Source organism: Phycomyces blakesleeanus, assembly GCF_001638985.1.
Source record: "Phycomyces blakesleeanus NRRL 1555(-) unplaced genomic scaffold PHYBLscaffold_46, whole genome shotgun sequence".
Taxonomy (NCBI): domain Eukaryota; kingdom Fungi; phylum Mucoromycota; class Mucoromycetes; order Mucorales; family Phycomycetaceae; genus Phycomyces; species Phycomyces blakesleeanus.
In genome coordinates, this window is record NW_017265192.1 from 191,412 (window position 1) to 208,223 (window position 16,812).

The following is a 16,812-nucleotide window of genomic DNA, read 5'->3' on the forward strand; positions in this document are numbered from 1 at the left end:
ATAACGTCTTATATTTTAAATAACCAAAAAAATGCATAAAGAGGCATTACTTTTACTTTGTTTTTTATTTAATTATTCTCATAAAAAATCATAGTGCTTAATTATTCATAAAGGCTTCAGGCATAATATTTTTTGGCATAGGAATGACCAGCATTCTTTCTTCATTCATATCAGTTACATCTACAGCAGTTGCGACCTCTAAGTGTATGCGATGTACAGGCAAGATGCTGTGATAATTATCAGCAGAGAAATCTGGCAAGTAGATTGCAATACCTTCATCTCTGTGTTCATTGTCATTTGTCGAATTATACCATTGGATATATGCAAAAACATGCTGGTCTTGATGTAATGTTGATGCTCGGTGGTTTGGATGAAGAGGCAGAGTAAATGAATGTATAAAAAGATACTGAATTTGTCCGGTATATAGGCTTGAAGTTTGGCCATTTCTGCTATGGAAGAAAGCTTGAACGAGTGACCCGCGCTTACCAGAACTGTTATTTCCAATATATGTTCGGCCAAGGAGATCAATTAATTTCAATTTTGTGATTCGGTTATTTATAAAATATTGTGACAATCTGGCATCATGATAAGAAATGAGATTGGACATGGCATAGGCAATTTTATAATAATCTAACAATTGAGGATAATCAATATCACTCATTGTTAATTCTTTTAAGGACTGTAAAGGAAAGGTGGACGGCGGGAGTGGTTCATTGCCTTTGATAGGTGCTGCTTGGCTTAAGGATGAGTCTATAAATTGTTGCAGTCAGAAAGGTTGTTGGTTGGTTGGAGCATAAGTGGCATAGGTTGTTATAGATGCAGTCGTAGAGGTAAGTTTTTCGAAAAGAGGAAGGAATGGAATGAGGCTTGGACATGATAACATATTTTGTACATAATCAGCTTTGTATGCGTCTGCAGTGAATTTTGTTATATAGGTTGTTTCAAACCCGTCTTTTCTGTTTGTCTTGTTATTCTTTAACAAACCATTGTATCTCTCAAAACCAAAGAGCCAATAGCCATACACGGGTCCAAAATCACGAATTGTGTCATGAAGATGGAGATGCAGGTGCATGTTGCAGGTGAGGGCTTTTGGTTCATATGTATCTTCACAAGATTGACAGAATTCTTGTAGATATCTGTGTGCTTGATCTATTTCGATGAAACTGATTGACGGCTTTACAAGTATACGGCATGCTTTTACATAGTGCATCCAGCCATTGAACATATTGGACGGAATAACTGGTTTTAGAAGCACAGGAGAGTACACCAATACCCAAGACTTCCACTCATCTGCTTTCATGTGGGAAAAGCCCTTTCCTATATTTGTTTTTAGCTTGGTATAGTCACTAGGCAATATCATCGTTGCTGCAACTGTCTGCATTGCAAGCAGATCATTGTTTTTCATTTTTTTGATTTTTGTCCATGTTTCAATCATTCTCTTTGGTGTTCCCAGAAAAAGATTATACATGAGATCAATGATTGTTCCATGTACTAAATCAAAGTATCCAAGGCGATACAACTGCGACCATTGAACACCATATTTGACCTCCAGCTGCTGCCTTTCTGAGAGTGTACTCGCACTATTCTACTCCTCAGCATGTACACAGTTTGCTCTATCACTTCGATGGCGCCACTGGTCACAATCAAATCCACGGAAATCGACAGAAGAAGTGCCTGGTAGTCGAGAAAATTGATTGTTGCATTTGTAACAGGCACATGTGCTGTTGTGCGCGGTGAACCCACTAGTCTTTCTGGCAGCAGGTATATCGCGTGCAACCATCAATAAGGCTGCACGAACTGTTGCACTGTCTGTTTGCTGGTAGGTAGGTATCTGTATTCCAAGATAGAGCTGTATCATTTCGTCGACTAATGGCTTGAGATAATGATTGATTTCTTCTGATTTTGGCTCTTTTGGTCCGGGCATGAGGCCAACAAGGATTGTATTTTCTGCTTTAAACCGCTCACTTCTAGGCAGGTTGTTAATCACCAGGTAGATAGCACCGCAGGAATAGCTAGTACCATCGAAAGGCTGGAACCAGTTGATGTTTAATGTCAGCATCAATGAACGAGGATGCTCAACAAAAATTTCATTGTCATTGTCCTTCAAATTGGTCCAGGCTTCACCATCGTAAACATCACACAATGTATCAGTGATCTTGAATTCTTGGTTCCAGTGCATGATCTTTTGCTCGAAATCGGGATGGAGGAAAAGAATTTTAAGAGCACATGTGAGAGACTGATATACATAAGACTTCTTTGCAACCAAACCACCAGATAATGATTGGACCATTAATTTGCAATTACAGACAGTATGTGCAACAAGCTTTACGAAATCATAATTCAAAGGAGCAGGTACACTTTCCTCATACACCTTGTGGCAGTCCTGACACATGACAAATCTCTTAATCCCTTTTGTCATAGCTGAGAATCCTGTCATGCTTTGGAGACCAGAAAGACTCACAGGCAATTGGAAATCCTGCTCGTAAATCGACAAGAGCTTGTTGATGAACTTGATCAAGACAATAGCACCCTTATTGACCACATAGCGGGAAGCAAACATTACCACAAAAGTAGCAATGAATCTGTGTACCAGATTTTCAGGCATATTTGGGGTGGCAAAAGGATCTATTGTAAAAAAAAACAAAAAAAATTAACCCCCCCCCTTTTTTCAGATTTTTCTTTTTTGGTTCTTTTGATTTTTTTTGGGTCTTTTTTTATTAGTTAATTAACACGGGCTGACCTTCAGTATCGAATTCTTCGACTTCAATCTCAACAATATTCTCTTCATTGTCTTCACTTTCTTCACCGCCATTGCTTTCTTTGTCATTGTCATTTTCATCACCATCACTGCTTTCCCCATTCGACTCATTGCTAAAAGCAACCTCATCGTCAGAAATTGGGGCTCCTTCCCAAACAGGCGAGTTGGTCTGACCGCCCATTGCTTCCATGGGTCCGGTTTGTTGGTTTGATGTAGCTACATATAGAATTCAATTTTTAGTTTACTTCTCTTTTTATCACAATTAACGTTTCTTACTTTCAAAATCAATATCTGTGAGATTTCTTTGAACAGATACATCTATTGAAATAAAACATTATATAAAATAACCAAAATGAAAATGAAAATAAAAAATAAAACATACTTCTTTCACTTCTTTCCATGTCTTCATATCTTGCTCTTTTATTGTGACGCTGGAGGGTTTGTGTAGAAACAAAGCTGTAGCCTTGTTGATTATTGCTGCATTTTGTGCAATAGCACTTCTTATTATAAAGTTCAGAAGTAGAGGACATGGTGTTTATTTTTTTATAAATGTTAAGATAAAAGGGAAACAAGTGTTACATTTACTTTATTTGTTCAAACTTTATAATAATAATAATAATAAAATAACTTGGATGGTTATTATATCCGAGCCAATAGAAAATTACAACATGACTTTATGAACATGTACACCAAAAAACATGCTGAGATAAAAAATTGCTCTAAATATTCACATGTAACCATGAACCTTCACACAAGGGTATTCAGGGTCATTTCTCCAGTGAATGTCTGGTGATGAGACAGAAACTGACACTTCTGTTGTTGCATCTCGTCCTGATTGGCATAGTGATGAGGTAATGTTTTATATAAAATGATTTTTTCTATTGTTTGATTTCTGATGTATATATACATTCATAGTTGAATGCTGTGTTTGACTTTCTTGACAATCTTGCCAGAGATGACTTGGGAAAAAGAGCAACGCAGTTGAAGTTGCGGAGTCATGTGTTGGTACACAAGACAATTCCTTGTGGCTTGGTTACAAAAATGCCTGCGTGGTCAAAACGCGTATAATAAAATTTCTGTCTTTTTAGTTGCATTCTTTACCACATCTCTTTTTATGTCTATGAACTCTGTCTTATATTATTATTATTATTTAAAAAAAAGATAGAGTATTTTATTAAGCGTACAGCTTTCTTGGCAGAGGAATAACAATGACATTTGCTGTACCACTACCAGACACATGACTTCCAATTGGAATTGGTGACAAGATGCGGTGAACAGGCAGAATGTTGTCATAGTCGTATTTTAAAAACGCTGCATCATACAACTTGATACCCTGATTAATTTTTGGCTGATGGCAAGGAATCTGGTACCATTCAATGAAAGCAAAAACATGTTTGGGATTGTGGCAAGCATGGAGGTCGGTGTAGATAGGATTGAGTGTAAAATTGTGTGTAAAAAGATACTTGATACAACCAGCGTATATCCCTTTACTATTATTGTTGGTCTCTATATACTTGGCCTGTATATAGGACCCTCTCATGATCAAGCCTTCGCCGCCTTTATAGACTTGTCTAAGAAGATTGATAGATGCAATCTTTTGAATTCTGTCATTGGCAAATATTCTGTGCCTTAGCATAGTTTTTGCACTACATAGAGTCTCATCATCATACTCAATCTTGTAGAACTTTAAAAGACAGTCGTATTCTGCTTTTCTCATTGTTGTTGCTTCTTTTAAAGCCAGTGGCAAGGCAGAAGGTGGAAGAGGCTCATTACCAAATGTTTGTTGTTCTGGATTGGTGGCGGATTCCAGGAATGATGGAAGATGAAAGAATGATGGCGAGTTTTGATGATTGCCAAATGGAATTGTGCCAGTTATACTGTTGGTAAGTTTGCTGAAGAGAGAAATGTAAGAGGGGTTGGTAATGGTGCTGAGATGTGTGTGATAGAAATCACCCTTGGAAGAGTTCTCAATGAACTTCTTCATGTACGTTTTCTCAAAGCCACTTTTTTGATTTGTTTATAATCCTTTCAAGACACCATTGAAACACTCAAAACTAAACAACTAAAAACTGTAGATTGGTCCAAAATCCTGAATCGATTCTTTCAAATGAAGATGAAGATGCATGTTTGGCAGCAGTAAGTCAAGCTTACAAATTGTTTCACAACCACAGCAGAATTTTTTCAAACTGAGATGGACTTTATCAATCTCTTCTTCAGTAATGGCTGGCTTTGTTAGTGCCCTACACACATCAGCAAAATGAATCCAGTTTACAAAAAGATTACTTGGCAGGCACGTCTTCAGCAGAACAGGAGAGTATATCAGACACCAGGATTTCCATTCATCTGCCTTCATAAATGGAAATTCTTTTCCAATCTTTGTTTAGAGAATTGTATACCCCATTGGGAGTGTTATTGCATCAGCTTCCTTCTGCATGTCTGCAAAGTCATTACTGTCAAGCAAGCCACATGCGATCCAATTGTCCATCATGTGCTTTGCTGTCCCAAGGAAAAGATTGTGCATGGGATCGATTACTGTTGCACGCACTGGTTCAAAATAGGTGAGTTGGTGAAGCTCGGACCAATGAATGCCATTCTCAACCTCCAATCGCTTTCTTTCTGTTAGTGTTCTGGCATTCTTCCACATTATGGCATGCTCAATATTCTCTTCCTTGGTTCTGCTTACTCAGTTGGAGAACTTAAACCCAGAGTAGTTAACAATAGTGGATCCATCAATGCGTTTGAAATAGCAGTTGCATTTATTACACGCACATGTGCTATTATGGGAGGGGAACCCACATGTTTTTCTTGCAGCTGGTATATTGCAAGCAACCATCAGCAAAGCAGCACGGATAAGAGCACCAGGGCAGTCATAGATATTTACTGTTATACCCTTGTAGAGAACTATGAGCTTGTCAATAAGAGGACGCAAATAGTTATTGATCTCGTCAGTACTTGCTTCTTTGGGTCCAGACATTAACCCCACAAGGATAACATTTTCAACCTTGTTGCACTCTTCTCTTGACAGATTGTTTACCATGAGATATATGGTACCACAAGAATATGTCACCCCATCAAAGGGCTGGAACCAATCGATATTTAATGTCAAGAGCAATGAATGTTCCTTTGCAACAAACTGGGCACCTTCATTATCAACAAACTCTTTCTACATTTTCCCATCATAAACATCAAATAAAGTATCATCAACCTTTGGCTCGCAGCTTCACTGATTGATATTCTTTTTGAAAGAAGGACGCATGAACAATTTCTTCAAGGAAGCTGTCAACGAGTTTTAGACGAACATACGCTTAGGAACCATTGCATTTCTTATACTGTGCTTGTAAAGATCGTTTCCTCAAAAGGTCTTGCTGCCGACTCTTCTAAAATTGCAACATGTTTGTGTGGTGTTGCTGTAGTCATATAAGGTGTGGCAATTGCTGCATGCTATGTAATTGGATACCTCATTCATCAAATCATTATACCCTGTCATTTTCTTCACTGCAAAAGACAACTGATTTAAGTAGCTTAATTTTTGTTTAAATCCTCCAAAAATCGGTGGTTTATGTTCAATTATAGTTCAGTATTTGTTACAAAAATTAGTTCATTTAGTTAACCAAATGATGAGATTATAGATACTAAAATCAATAGATAAATTGAGAGTTATAATTCCCCCTTTTCTTGAAATGTTATAATTGTTTGTAATTCTGGTTATATATTCACCCATAACTTCAAACCGTACCTAAACCCTACTTGTTATGGAATTGGCTTTGAACTCTCTACCTCTTAAAAAATTTTATTTGCTTTAATTACATGATATTATTGGATAGATCTCACTAAAATTGACCTAGAATCAGTCTGAAATCTTACAGGAACCAGCATTCAAATGAATGATTGTAAAAAAAAACTTAAATAGATCTTGTTGACATCATCAAGAGATGACGCATTTGAAATAGAATCTCATGGAAATATGGTTTTTATTGATTTTTGAATAGTTGGAAAATATATTTAGCTATTTAATATGGACCACTAATACTTCTTTAAAAGTGTGTATCCGAATAGTACGACTTATATACATGTTATACTTTTATTTATTGGACGGCTTGAATACATTGGATGACCTGACTTATACTATACTTCCCTACCTTATCGGTTTCATGTATTTGGCACGTTTTTTGGTTTTACACTTCTTTAACTGAAAATGAAATCCTTGGTATTTTCTTGGAGAATACGTTTGTTTGGAGCTACATTAGCTTAGAGCAAAAAAAGATATAGAAGTGTTAATACAGGTTTCTTTATGAAATAAAATGAAATAACATACTTACTAGATCATTTATGGGGCTTCATAACAAATCTCGCAATAGAATAAAAATCCGTTTGATTGATATTTTCTTTTAAATAAAAAGCAAGAGATAAAATAAACAACTTTATTAATATGTACGCTTTGATTGTAAAGACACTTGAATTACTTACATATTATAGACACGCGTTTGCAAAAGGGGGCAAACCAGTATGACTTGAAAAAAAGACATGACATATTTATCTAAGAAGAATTGATGTTACATTATTTAAGTTGCGTTATATATATATTATCTTTTCATAGACTGAAAATACCAGAAAGTATATAGTGTCAAGAGCAAAACATCTTTTATTACAAAATGGGTAGAAGTCCTATCATTTTAAAAATAAAAGATATTTAGTCAGCAAGGTGTTTCATTTTGGTTAGGAGATTGTTTATTACCTGTACTGTTTTGAATGCTTGTTGAGTGTATTGTTTATCTAATATATATTAAGATGATTCTAAAAGCCAAAAGTATTAATAAAAGTTGAGATCTTAAGAGTAAGCTTATCAAGACATATAAAAAGAGACAAAACGAGAAGAGCAGGTTAAAGAAAGAGAAAATAAAAAAGAGGGGCGCAGTTATTCTATTAAATACAAATTCAGGGTTTTTTTTTTAAAAATAAATAAATCAAAAAATAATTTTTGTCTGTAACTTAGAATTGAAAGAAAACGCAGTTGCACTATGCCAGCAGCTAATACATATGAAAAACAGAGTATAGTATAAAATCATATTATTCAAATACTAATACATAATATAAGAATAAAACATGGATTGAAAATTAAATTAAAGAAACACATAAAATACTCACAACAAGAGTGGAAACATTCAAAGCTGTTCTTGTTACGTAATAGATCATGGTGTTCTCTGAGAAAGAATAAAACTTAAAGCCCAAATTAAACATAATATAAATAGACCCTTTGGATTTAAAAAAAACAAGATATTCTTATTATTCACAATGTCAAGAAATCTCAATAACAATTCAGTTAACAATGCTTTTGGTGAAGAACCTTCTGTAGGAAGGTAGATTAAAACCAGGCAGTCTTCAATTTTCTTATATTAATTTTATTTTCGTTTTTTATAAAAATCAAAAAAAAGCCCACCAAGAAATATCAATGATATAAGGACAATAATGTTGCAACACTCACAGGGAACAGTGAGCAATCAAAGACCACTAGCACCAAAGAGAGCTCGGTTGAATCTTGAAGGTGATTCGTCGGGTAGAACTCGTAGCATCCATGATGTGTACGAGAAACTTGATACCATGAATGGTGTCTTAAACACTGTTTTGAAGAACACATCTTCTGAGAAAGCCGAAGCCACTGCTAGTAATGCAGTTGAGCAAGACATGTCGCCTGGACATCAACCAACATTGGATGTAAGTAATCATAATATGTTTTTATGTAGATAGAATTTAATATACATTTATATTATAGCAATTGTTGCGCGATTATTTGAGTGAAGAGAAATTGTATGACCAATACAATACCAATGAAAATAAAAACAGTGAGGGAAACAGACTCGTTCTGAAGTCTGTTACCAATTATCTTCGTTGTCAAGAAGAGGGAAAAAAGGTGGACTTGCCAACTCTTCAAACTAAGATTGTGCGGCACATTGGCAACAGAAAGTTGCAAAAAAAAACAGGAGAAAAGAAGCAGGAAGAGAATCGACGGGCCTGTCTTTGTCAGCAATGTGTAAAGGTAAAAAACACACGCACACAATATACTAGATGTGATATTAAATTAGAAATATTATATATTTATATATAGTCGTGTGAAAGAAGACAATCTGCCTTGAAAGCCAATCGGGCACACTTTGTGAACAGCTTTGGAGAGAATGTTGACAGTATTCTCCATGCTGATTATATGTCAGACCTTGAGAGTGATGATGAAAGAGAAGAAGAGGAACAGGATTCGTCCTCAGAAAAGAGTTTTTTTGGAGATTCCACCCAAGCTGGAGAAGCAAAGAGGTATAGTACAAAAAACTATTTTTTTGGATGGTGTGTAATAATACTTACATTGACATATAGGGAGATAGGTTTGTTGATGAACTTGATGTGGATTATGAGGCAGCTCATGATAAGAAAAATAATACCCGTCCATTCGAGCATAAATTTAAAAGAATAAGAGATAAGCGGCTTAGTAAGACCAAGGCAAACAAGCTGCCATCATGGTCAAAGAAATAATAAGACAATAAATCAAACATTTTCTAATAAATTGATAAAAGAGTGCAAAGTGGTATTTTATTAATATTATTTAAGCTTATATTTTTTAGGGTAAAGGGATTACTAAACGTTTAAATTCACTAGTTATAGTAAACCTATATTTAGCAATTGCAATTGGTGAATATAAACGATGTACTGGAATAATACATTCATAATTAAGTACAGAAGAAGGTTCATTCCAGAGCTCAATGCCTTCATTTAACATTGGCTGGTAACTCCCCAAAGAATAACTAGAGTACCACTCAACAAACGCAAAAGTATGGGTGATGACAGTTTCGTTGATGGTTATCAAATGTTGAAATAAATACAGTATACGGCCAGGAAACGCTGCTTTATCTTCACTGTTATTCTCAAGATAATAGGCGCGGAAATAAGATCCAGAAGAGTATTCCTGTCCAAGAAGAGATATCCGTTTCATTTTCTCAATTCGGTTATTGACAAAAATCTGGTTAGACTCACAGTTTGAATAATGGCCAAAAAGATTGTGACTGCCATACGCGTGTCTGTAAAACTCCAGTAAACATTCATAATGTCCCTTGCACATTGTAATCCTTTGGTCGAGTTTAATTGGAAACACTGAAGGGGGCAACGGCTCACAACCCAAAGCAGAATGGTGAGGGTTTAACGAATATTCAACAAAGTCAGACAGAGAAAAGGTACTGGCAGTAGAAGATGGATGCAATGCTGCTAATTGATCTTGACTATTTGAAATGCAATGCAGAAAGTCAATTGCGAACTGGGGAAGATGGTTGACAAAAGATTGTATGAAGCTGCCAATGTATGTTCTCTCCAAAAATCTCTTCATCATTGTTGATTCGAAGCCGTCTTTTTGATTTGTTTTGATATTCTTCAACAAACTATTGTATCTCTCGAAACTGAATAACCAGAAAGCATAAATTGGCCCAAAGTCATGAACACACTCGCCAAGATGAAGATATAGATGCATATTTGGTGTCACAGCCGATTTTCCATACAGTGTCTGAAATCTTGTACAAAACAATTGGAGTTTACTGTGGGCTTCGTCTATTTCTTTGTCATTGATCGAAGGTTTTGTGAGTAAGCAGCATGTGTCAACAAACAAAATCCAGTTTTCGAGATTCTTGGCTGGGAGCACATGCTTCAGAACAAATGGAGAGTATATGACGCACCACGACTTCCACTCGTCAGCTTTCATGAACGAAAACCCATTGGCAATCTTCTTTGTTATATGCGCATATCCACAAGGTACAAAAATACCATTGGCAAGCTCTTGCATAGTTAACTGATTCTTTTCATTGATGTAGTTACACTCGCGCCATATCTGAATCATTCGCTTTGCAGTTCCAAGATAGAGGTTATGCATTGGGTCTATAACTGTAAAGTGGACTGGGTCAAAGTAAGATAACCAATGAAGCTCTGACCACCGAGTGCCGTTTTCTTTTTCTAGGCGTGTTCACTCAGTATTGTTCAATGCATTTGCCCAGCTGACAGCGTGTTTCAGATTCATTGTCTTCGTGTGTCTCACCCAATTGCTATACTTGGATCCAGAGTAGTCAAGCTTGCTGGTCTTCTTTATAGTCGTGAATTGTCGTTGACATTTGTGACAGGCGCATGTGCTCATGTGGCCAGTAAATCCAGAGGTTTTGCAAGTGGCAGGGATATCACAGGCAACACACATCAATGCAGCACGAACAACAATCTTTCTATTTTGCGAGTCTGTCATTTCTACACCAATGTACATCTCCAACAATTCGTCAACGAGCGGCTTCAAGTAATGATTCATGCTGTCAGTGCTTGCTTCCTTTGGCCCAGGCATCATACCAACAAGAATGACATTTTCAGACTTAAGGTGTTCACTCCGTGGGAGATTGTTGATAGAGAGATATATTGCACCACTGGAATGTGTTCGTCCATCAAATGGCTGAAACCAATCGATATTCAGAGTCAACATTAAAGATCGGCTATCATCAACAAACCGTCTGCCATTGATGTCTTTAATATCACTCCAAACTGCACCATCGAAAATGTCAAGTTTGGTGTTTTCAATTATTTGACGATTTCTCCACAAATTGATCTTGGACACGAAATCTGGCTTGGAGAATTTTTGTTGCAAGGCGTACTTCAGAGAGTTGAATGGATATACCATTGCTGGAAGAGAATGATTTCCGGTTGACACTTTAAAGAAATTGTTGTTGCAAATGGCGGATTGAGAGAATTTCTTAAATGTACAGACTCTTTGACTTGTTTCTGGAGAATAAATCGAATGACATTGTGAGCATGCAATGTATACTGTCATTCCATCTGTTGCCATGTTAAATCCTATCTTATGCTTCAAGCTATTGGTCGTCAGTGGAAGGGCGCCAGACATATCACAGAGAGACAGTAGAGTATTACAATATTCAATGAGAATCGATACACTGCTTTCCACCAAAAAGATCAAGTGAAATATGACAATGAATACTGCAACAAAGCAGATATACAAGGGCATGTTATCAAAAGACAAAGGACGAACTATGAAGACAAAGGTTAAGTTAGTTTAAATTAATATATTGATTAATTGTCTATACTGTATTAATTCATACCTGATTCTACTATTGAGGTCCCACTGGTCTTATCAAAGTTTTCTTCTTGTTCAAAATCAAAACCAGTATCGCCTTCTTCAATCTCATCACCATCAACCACAAATGCTCCTGTAATTATATCTTCGGTAGTAAAGATGGACTCTTCTTGGGACAAAGGTAAGTCAACTGGAAAGAAATAATTGTTGTAAAGATGTAGAAATAAAAATATAATTACAATTATAATCATATAAAAAATAAAAAATAAAAAAAAGATATATCAGTTTCAATTATTATTTTGTTCATTTATTTTATTTTATTTTCTTACCTTCTTGATCAAATTCAATGTTTTGTTCTTCATTTTCATCTTCATATTCGCCTTCGCCTTTGTTTTTGTAATCATAATCATTGTCATTGTCACTGTCAATACTATCTACTTCCATGTTGTCAAAATGTTCTTCAGGAACATCTATTTTATGAATTAATTTATATTAATTTTACATGTACAGCTCGAGTTATTCTTGTTATTTACCTATTGCATCGTCTTTGGCAACAGGCACTATATGTTTCTCATAGTGTCGTTGTGCATTTTGTCTTTTCTGTTTCTTTCCACGGCTATCCAACTTTGTACAGTCTGGAAATTTACAGATAACATAACTGTCTTTCTTTTGATTATTGGACATGTCGATTGTTTTAAATTATAAAAAAAATTATATAGATTTGAAGAGATCTTGATCAAGGTCTTTATATACCAAAAAAAAATTATAAATAGATAAAATACTGCTCCATGCCATGACTATAGTATGCCAAGTAATTCTTTGATACATCTACCACACATATCATCATAATTATACTCATATATCGTTAAGTCATTAACCAAGTCAAATACTGCGTACATTACTAAAAGTGTACGCAATTTTTTTTAAAAGTCTTTTTTTAGAATTATAATATTTGATATGACAATGATTTGACCATGACAAAAAATAATCCAAAAATGGAACATTCGCCTCTCACAACATGTGAAATAAAAAAATCTGATATTTTAGTTCCATATATCAAAGGGAAAAATCACGCAAAAATATTGTCACAGTAAAAATGAAATCACAACCTTTTGTCTCGTTCCCTTGAAATATATTGATTAAATATTTGTTCTTATATTCACATTTATAATATATAAAATATATTTAAATGATTTATTTTGAAATAGAAAAAGTGAAACCTTAAGAATATATATAATTTTTATTAAATATTATATTAACTTTTGTATAAGTGTTTTTTCAGTGTAATTTAGAATTATATCAAAGAAGTGTATAATATAAAAAAAAACCCACTTTTGTAATTTTATGGCCAAAAAAAATGACGGTAGTGTGATTTTACAGCTTAAAAAGAGCAATCTGAAATCACAACAGAAAAAAATAGAAATTATTTGAAAAAATTAAAAATCGAAAATTGTAGTAAAATTTTTGCAGATTTTCAGGAACTAAAATCAGTGGTCTTTTGCAGTGCTTCAGACCAGGAATACTTATAGGAAGTTTGAAATCCTCTACGTAATGTTCAAGTATTGTATTGATGAACGTGATCAAAATCACAGCGCCATCATCCACAATGAAAGTCAAAATAAATATCATAGTGAAAATGGCAATTACTCTATACCAAGAATTTTCCGGGAGGTTTGCTGTAGACTCTATAGATTATCATGATATAGTATTAATTTTTGTTTTCTTGGTTTGATCTAGATCAATTCATTTTAATTATCATTTATTTTTAATAGTTACCCTGTTCTTCCTCTCTGTCTTGCTCTTCTGGCTCAATATCATCCGACAATTCATATTCAGACTCATACTCTGAAGTATACTCCTCTGTTCCAAAAAGAGATTCTTCCACCAAAAGAGGTAAGTCGGTATGGACATACTGCTCTGGTGAGGGTGCACCAACAGAGTGATTGTCATCTATTGGTACCAAGTTTAAATAGAGTGCACATTGGGTATAAAAAATAAAATACTATTACCTTCAATATATTCTTCAATTTGATCTATGTCCATATCAGTTTCACCAGTGTTTACTTTGGCTGTCAAAACTATTTGTTTCAATTAATTAGAATACATCATATAAATAAATAAAAAATTGATAACTTTAGTTACTATTAATAATTTTATTCATTTTCTATTGTTGTCATTCTGGGCATGACGCTTGGCAGTTCTTTTATCTGTTGTGATGTATCTGAGAGGATTGCGATTGCATCTTGTATATTTATAACAAACTTCATTGGGATTGGCAATGGCAAACATTTTTTTACTTATTTTTTTTAATAATAAAGGAAGTGTGTAACAGTCATTGCTTATTATAATTGTCTTTATTATTTTAAAAAAATTCTCTCAGGGACTCTGATATATATTAGGCCAATGATATGTCTTTAAATATATTCTTGCTGCTAAACACAGGAAATGATCTGGGTTGTAATTTTTTTACTACTATTATTGATAATTTTAGATAAGTGGAATTCAATTATTTTAAGATGTTTTTGTAGTGAAAGATACAGTAATTCTGTAATGGTAACTTCTCACGCATCTAAATATCCAGAGACTTATTTTCATCAGGGAGAAACTTATACAGTAAATTCTTCATCTATATTTTTTATTTAACACTTTTTAAATAACTTCTATCTTATAGTATTCTTCACACATCTTTCTCATTTTGTTATAGATGTCTTTATAATTAGACTTTCTAATGTCTATACCCCACTCTTCAATTTGTTTCAAAACTGAAACTCTAGTATTTCTACAGGTTCTGCCCCCTTTTAACTGATCTTCAATAATTTTGATGGCCTCAGAAGGTAAAAGCAATGTTCTAATTTCTGAAGCGTCACCAGAAACATAGTTGGTATGATCTTTAGTCATACAAATTAAAACTACTTCAGGGTTGTTGACGTATTGCTTGATGAAAATAGTGGCTTCGCAATAACAAAGCTTAGTGTCTTTCTGAGCAAGACAAACATTTTTGTCTGATATATAAAATCTTGCTTGGTGACATTTTCTTGTCTTTTCATACATCAGTTCTCTTACACGAAGTTTTCTACATTTATTCCACTTTGTTGAACAAAGTGATTGAATGTGATCAAGACATTGTTCTCATTTACTTGCTTTTACTTTTACTACAACATCCAAAGCAAGCAGTTTTATTTCTTCTGTAGATGAGTTGACTAAAGCATTCTGTACATTTCAAAGATTGAATATAATGTTGAACATTAGCAAGCTTGTATTATGATAGTATATGTAATTAAAATAAAGAGGAGAGAAGAAGAAAAACATAGCAAAAAAAAGTTTTAATAAAAGCCACCTTGAAAATTCTCTATATGAAAAAGCCACATCCTTATAATTTAAAGCCCTTTGCAACATAAAAAAGTAGACTCTCTAAGTAATTTAAACTTGGCATGCAAGGAAATATATATGTACATTTTTTACATCATTTTATGTCATCACATTGTCACGTGTGATATGTGGTTATGTATAAGAGATGTACAAGAAGAGATAAATGTATGTAAGAAGAGAAATTAAAAAGAGAAATTGAGGATTTGGGTTCAATTTTGGATAAATTGGAGTGATAAAATAGTCTTTTTGTTATTAAATAGATCAGTTAAAGAAATTAAAATGGAATCTAACACTAAGATAAGAATGTAAATAATTTGAATGATTAGAGAAATAGTTAAACTAAAAGAAGTGAAGTAAATAATACCAATTCTAAAGAGTTAACTTCAAGAAAAAAATGTTTACTAGAGTAAAGGATTTAACTAAAGTGAAATTTACTATGGTAAATTTACTAAGAAATAAATAAAAAAGATAAATTGGGACAAAATAATAAAATATAAGGGGATGGTCAATCTTCTATGAAGACTTGACAGAAAAATAAAGAAAACGGAAGAAATTTTATAAAAAGAGATCAGAAATAATAGACATCATTGTGGTGATCCAGACACTCGGATGTTGGATTTATCACATATAAGAACATATTCATATTGGGATAGCGTAGTAGCTATCATCTTGTCAGTATAAAATATATATAAACGATTAAGTAATCAGCCCAATAATTATTACAGTTAGTACTGTAGATAATATCTTAAAGATTGTTAAGATAATTATATCATACTGCCGGGTAAACTGTGTCAGATCGATATGGAGCTAATTTAGTAGGAAGTCCTAAAGCTCTAGTATAAAAGAGAAAAGAATAGCTAAGAGCTAAAGAAGTACGATTTAGGACTTGATGTCATAATTGTAACACCGACACTAGTTAAGCAGTAAATACACTCTAATAACCAAATATAGTAAAGGAAGAAAGCCTTAAGAAACTAAGACGTAATGACAAGAGCAGATTGTGTTTTCTTATAAAAAGGGACACTTTTTATTTATGAATAAAAACAACTTATATACAGTCTCAAAGTATTTCTATACGTCTCTATTATCAAATATTTTATTTTTCTATTGTTTCGTACCTGAAATACCACAATCATCTTAAATAAAACTTTGTATCAAAAAAATTTGACAATTGTTTATTGATTGCTTTTAGAGAGATATTTATACTACTTTATGGATAAAATATATAGCAAAAATAGGCTAGATAAAACTCGATGAGATAATCGTAAATAAAAATATAAAGAAAAATAATTATATAAATATTTTGTCATGAAAAAAGAAATAGATGAAGTTATAATATATAACTACAAGAAAAGAAAAATATTGGAAAGAATTATGTTATAAATAAAGAGAAAAACTATTCAGTTAACAATTTTGGTAAAGTAATATTTAAGAGAAAGTGTCACATTTAGTGTGCAGGAATAAAAAAAGAAAAGAGAGAAGATGTTGTATCCAACATAATCGTAGATTTAAATTAAAAGTACAGACACTCAATAAATACGTACATTGAGTTACCGACAACTAGTAACGATACTAAAAGATATATCTTCCC

At 33.7% G+C, this 16,812-nt stretch overlaps 9 protein-coding genes across 9 annotated transcripts; 3 read left to right on the top strand and 6 right to left on the bottom strand.

The window, feature by feature from the left end:
• Nucleotides 1–97: 97 nt before the first annotated feature.
• On the bottom strand, nucleotides 98–3,288 carry PHYBLDRAFT_176269 (hypothetical protein; the record flags this gene model as incomplete). Its single annotated transcript, XM_018437710.1, has 6 exons — nucleotides 98–750; nucleotides 985–1,519; nucleotides 2,246–2,625; nucleotides 2,741–2,974; nucleotides 3,035–3,076; nucleotides 3,141–3,288. 6 exons carry the CDS (start codon nucleotides 3,286–3,288, stop codon nucleotides 98–100), a joined length of 1,992 nt encoding a protein of 663 aa, XP_018283397.1.
• Nucleotides 3,289–3,540: 252 nt separating this feature from the next.
• Nucleotides 3,541–3,826, top strand: PHYBLDRAFT_153611 (hypothetical protein; the record flags this gene model as incomplete). Its single annotated transcript, XM_018433206.1, has 2 exons — nucleotides 3,541–3,609; nucleotides 3,674–3,826. The coding sequence occupies 2 exons, from the start codon at nucleotides 3,541–3,543 to the stop codon at nucleotides 3,824–3,826; spliced, it is 222 nt and encodes a 73-aa protein (XP_018283398.1).
• Nucleotides 3,827–3,932: 106 nt separating this feature from the next.
• Nucleotides 3,933–4,742, bottom strand: PHYBLDRAFT_176270 (hypothetical protein; the record flags this gene model as incomplete). The annotated part of the gene is made up of 1 exon (XM_018437711.1): nucleotides 3,933–4,742. One exon carries the CDS (start codon nucleotides 4,740–4,742, stop codon nucleotides 3,933–3,935), a length of 810 nt encoding a protein of 269 aa, XP_018283399.1.
• A 273-nt stretch (nucleotides 4,743–5,015) lies between these two features.
• Nucleotides 5,016–6,614, top strand: PHYBLDRAFT_176271 (hypothetical protein; the record flags this gene model as incomplete). The annotated part of the gene is made up of 2 exons (XM_018437712.1): nucleotides 5,016–5,316; nucleotides 6,583–6,614. The coding sequence occupies 2 exons, from the start codon at nucleotides 5,016–5,018 to the stop codon at nucleotides 6,612–6,614; spliced, it is 333 nt and encodes a 110-aa protein (XP_018283400.1).
• Nucleotides 6,615–8,050: 1,436 nt separating this feature from the next.
• Nucleotides 8,051–9,277, top strand: PHYBLDRAFT_73710 (hypothetical protein; the record flags this gene model as incomplete). Its single annotated transcript, XM_018442903.1, has 5 exons — nucleotides 8,051–8,115; nucleotides 8,191–8,470; nucleotides 8,529–8,792; nucleotides 8,862–9,095; nucleotides 9,122–9,277. The coding sequence occupies 5 exons, from the start codon at nucleotides 8,051–8,053 to the stop codon at nucleotides 9,275–9,277; spliced, it is 999 nt and encodes a 332-aa protein (XP_018283401.1).
• Nucleotides 9,278–9,362: 85 nt separating this feature from the next.
• Nucleotides 9,363–10,658, bottom strand: PHYBLDRAFT_153614 (hypothetical protein; the record flags this gene model as incomplete). Its single annotated transcript, XM_018433207.1, has 1 exon — nucleotides 9,363–10,658. The coding sequence occupies one exon, from the start codon at nucleotides 10,656–10,658 to the stop codon at nucleotides 9,363–9,365; it is 1,296 nt and encodes a 431-aa protein (XP_018283402.1).
• Nucleotides 10,659–10,869: 211 nt separating this feature from the next.
• On the bottom strand, nucleotides 10,870–11,581 carry PHYBLDRAFT_160855 (hypothetical protein; the record flags this gene model as incomplete). The annotated part of the gene is made up of 1 exon (XM_018434272.1): nucleotides 10,870–11,581. A coding segment is annotated over exon 1 (240 nt), but the record flags the coding sequence as incomplete, so codon positions are not given.
• Nucleotides 11,582–13,253: 1,672 nt separating this feature from the next.
• Nucleotides 13,254–14,141, bottom strand: PHYBLDRAFT_176274 (hypothetical protein; the record flags this gene model as incomplete). Its single annotated transcript, XM_018437713.1, has 4 exons — nucleotides 13,254–13,537; nucleotides 13,629–13,802; nucleotides 13,862–13,930; nucleotides 14,042–14,141. The coding sequence occupies 4 exons, from the start codon at nucleotides 14,139–14,141 to the stop codon at nucleotides 13,254–13,256; spliced, it is 627 nt and encodes a 208-aa protein (XP_018283404.1).
• Nucleotides 14,142–14,501: 360 nt separating this feature from the next.
• Nucleotides 14,502–16,357, bottom strand: PHYBLDRAFT_176275 (hypothetical protein; the record flags this gene model as incomplete). Its single annotated transcript, XM_018437714.1, has 5 exons — nucleotides 14,502–14,939; nucleotides 15,000–15,062; nucleotides 15,997–16,054; nucleotides 16,098–16,195; nucleotides 16,340–16,357. The coding sequence occupies 5 exons, from the start codon at nucleotides 16,355–16,357 to the stop codon at nucleotides 14,502–14,504; spliced, it is 675 nt and encodes a 224-aa protein (XP_018283405.1).
• Nucleotides 16,358–16,812: the final 455 nt, after the last annotated feature.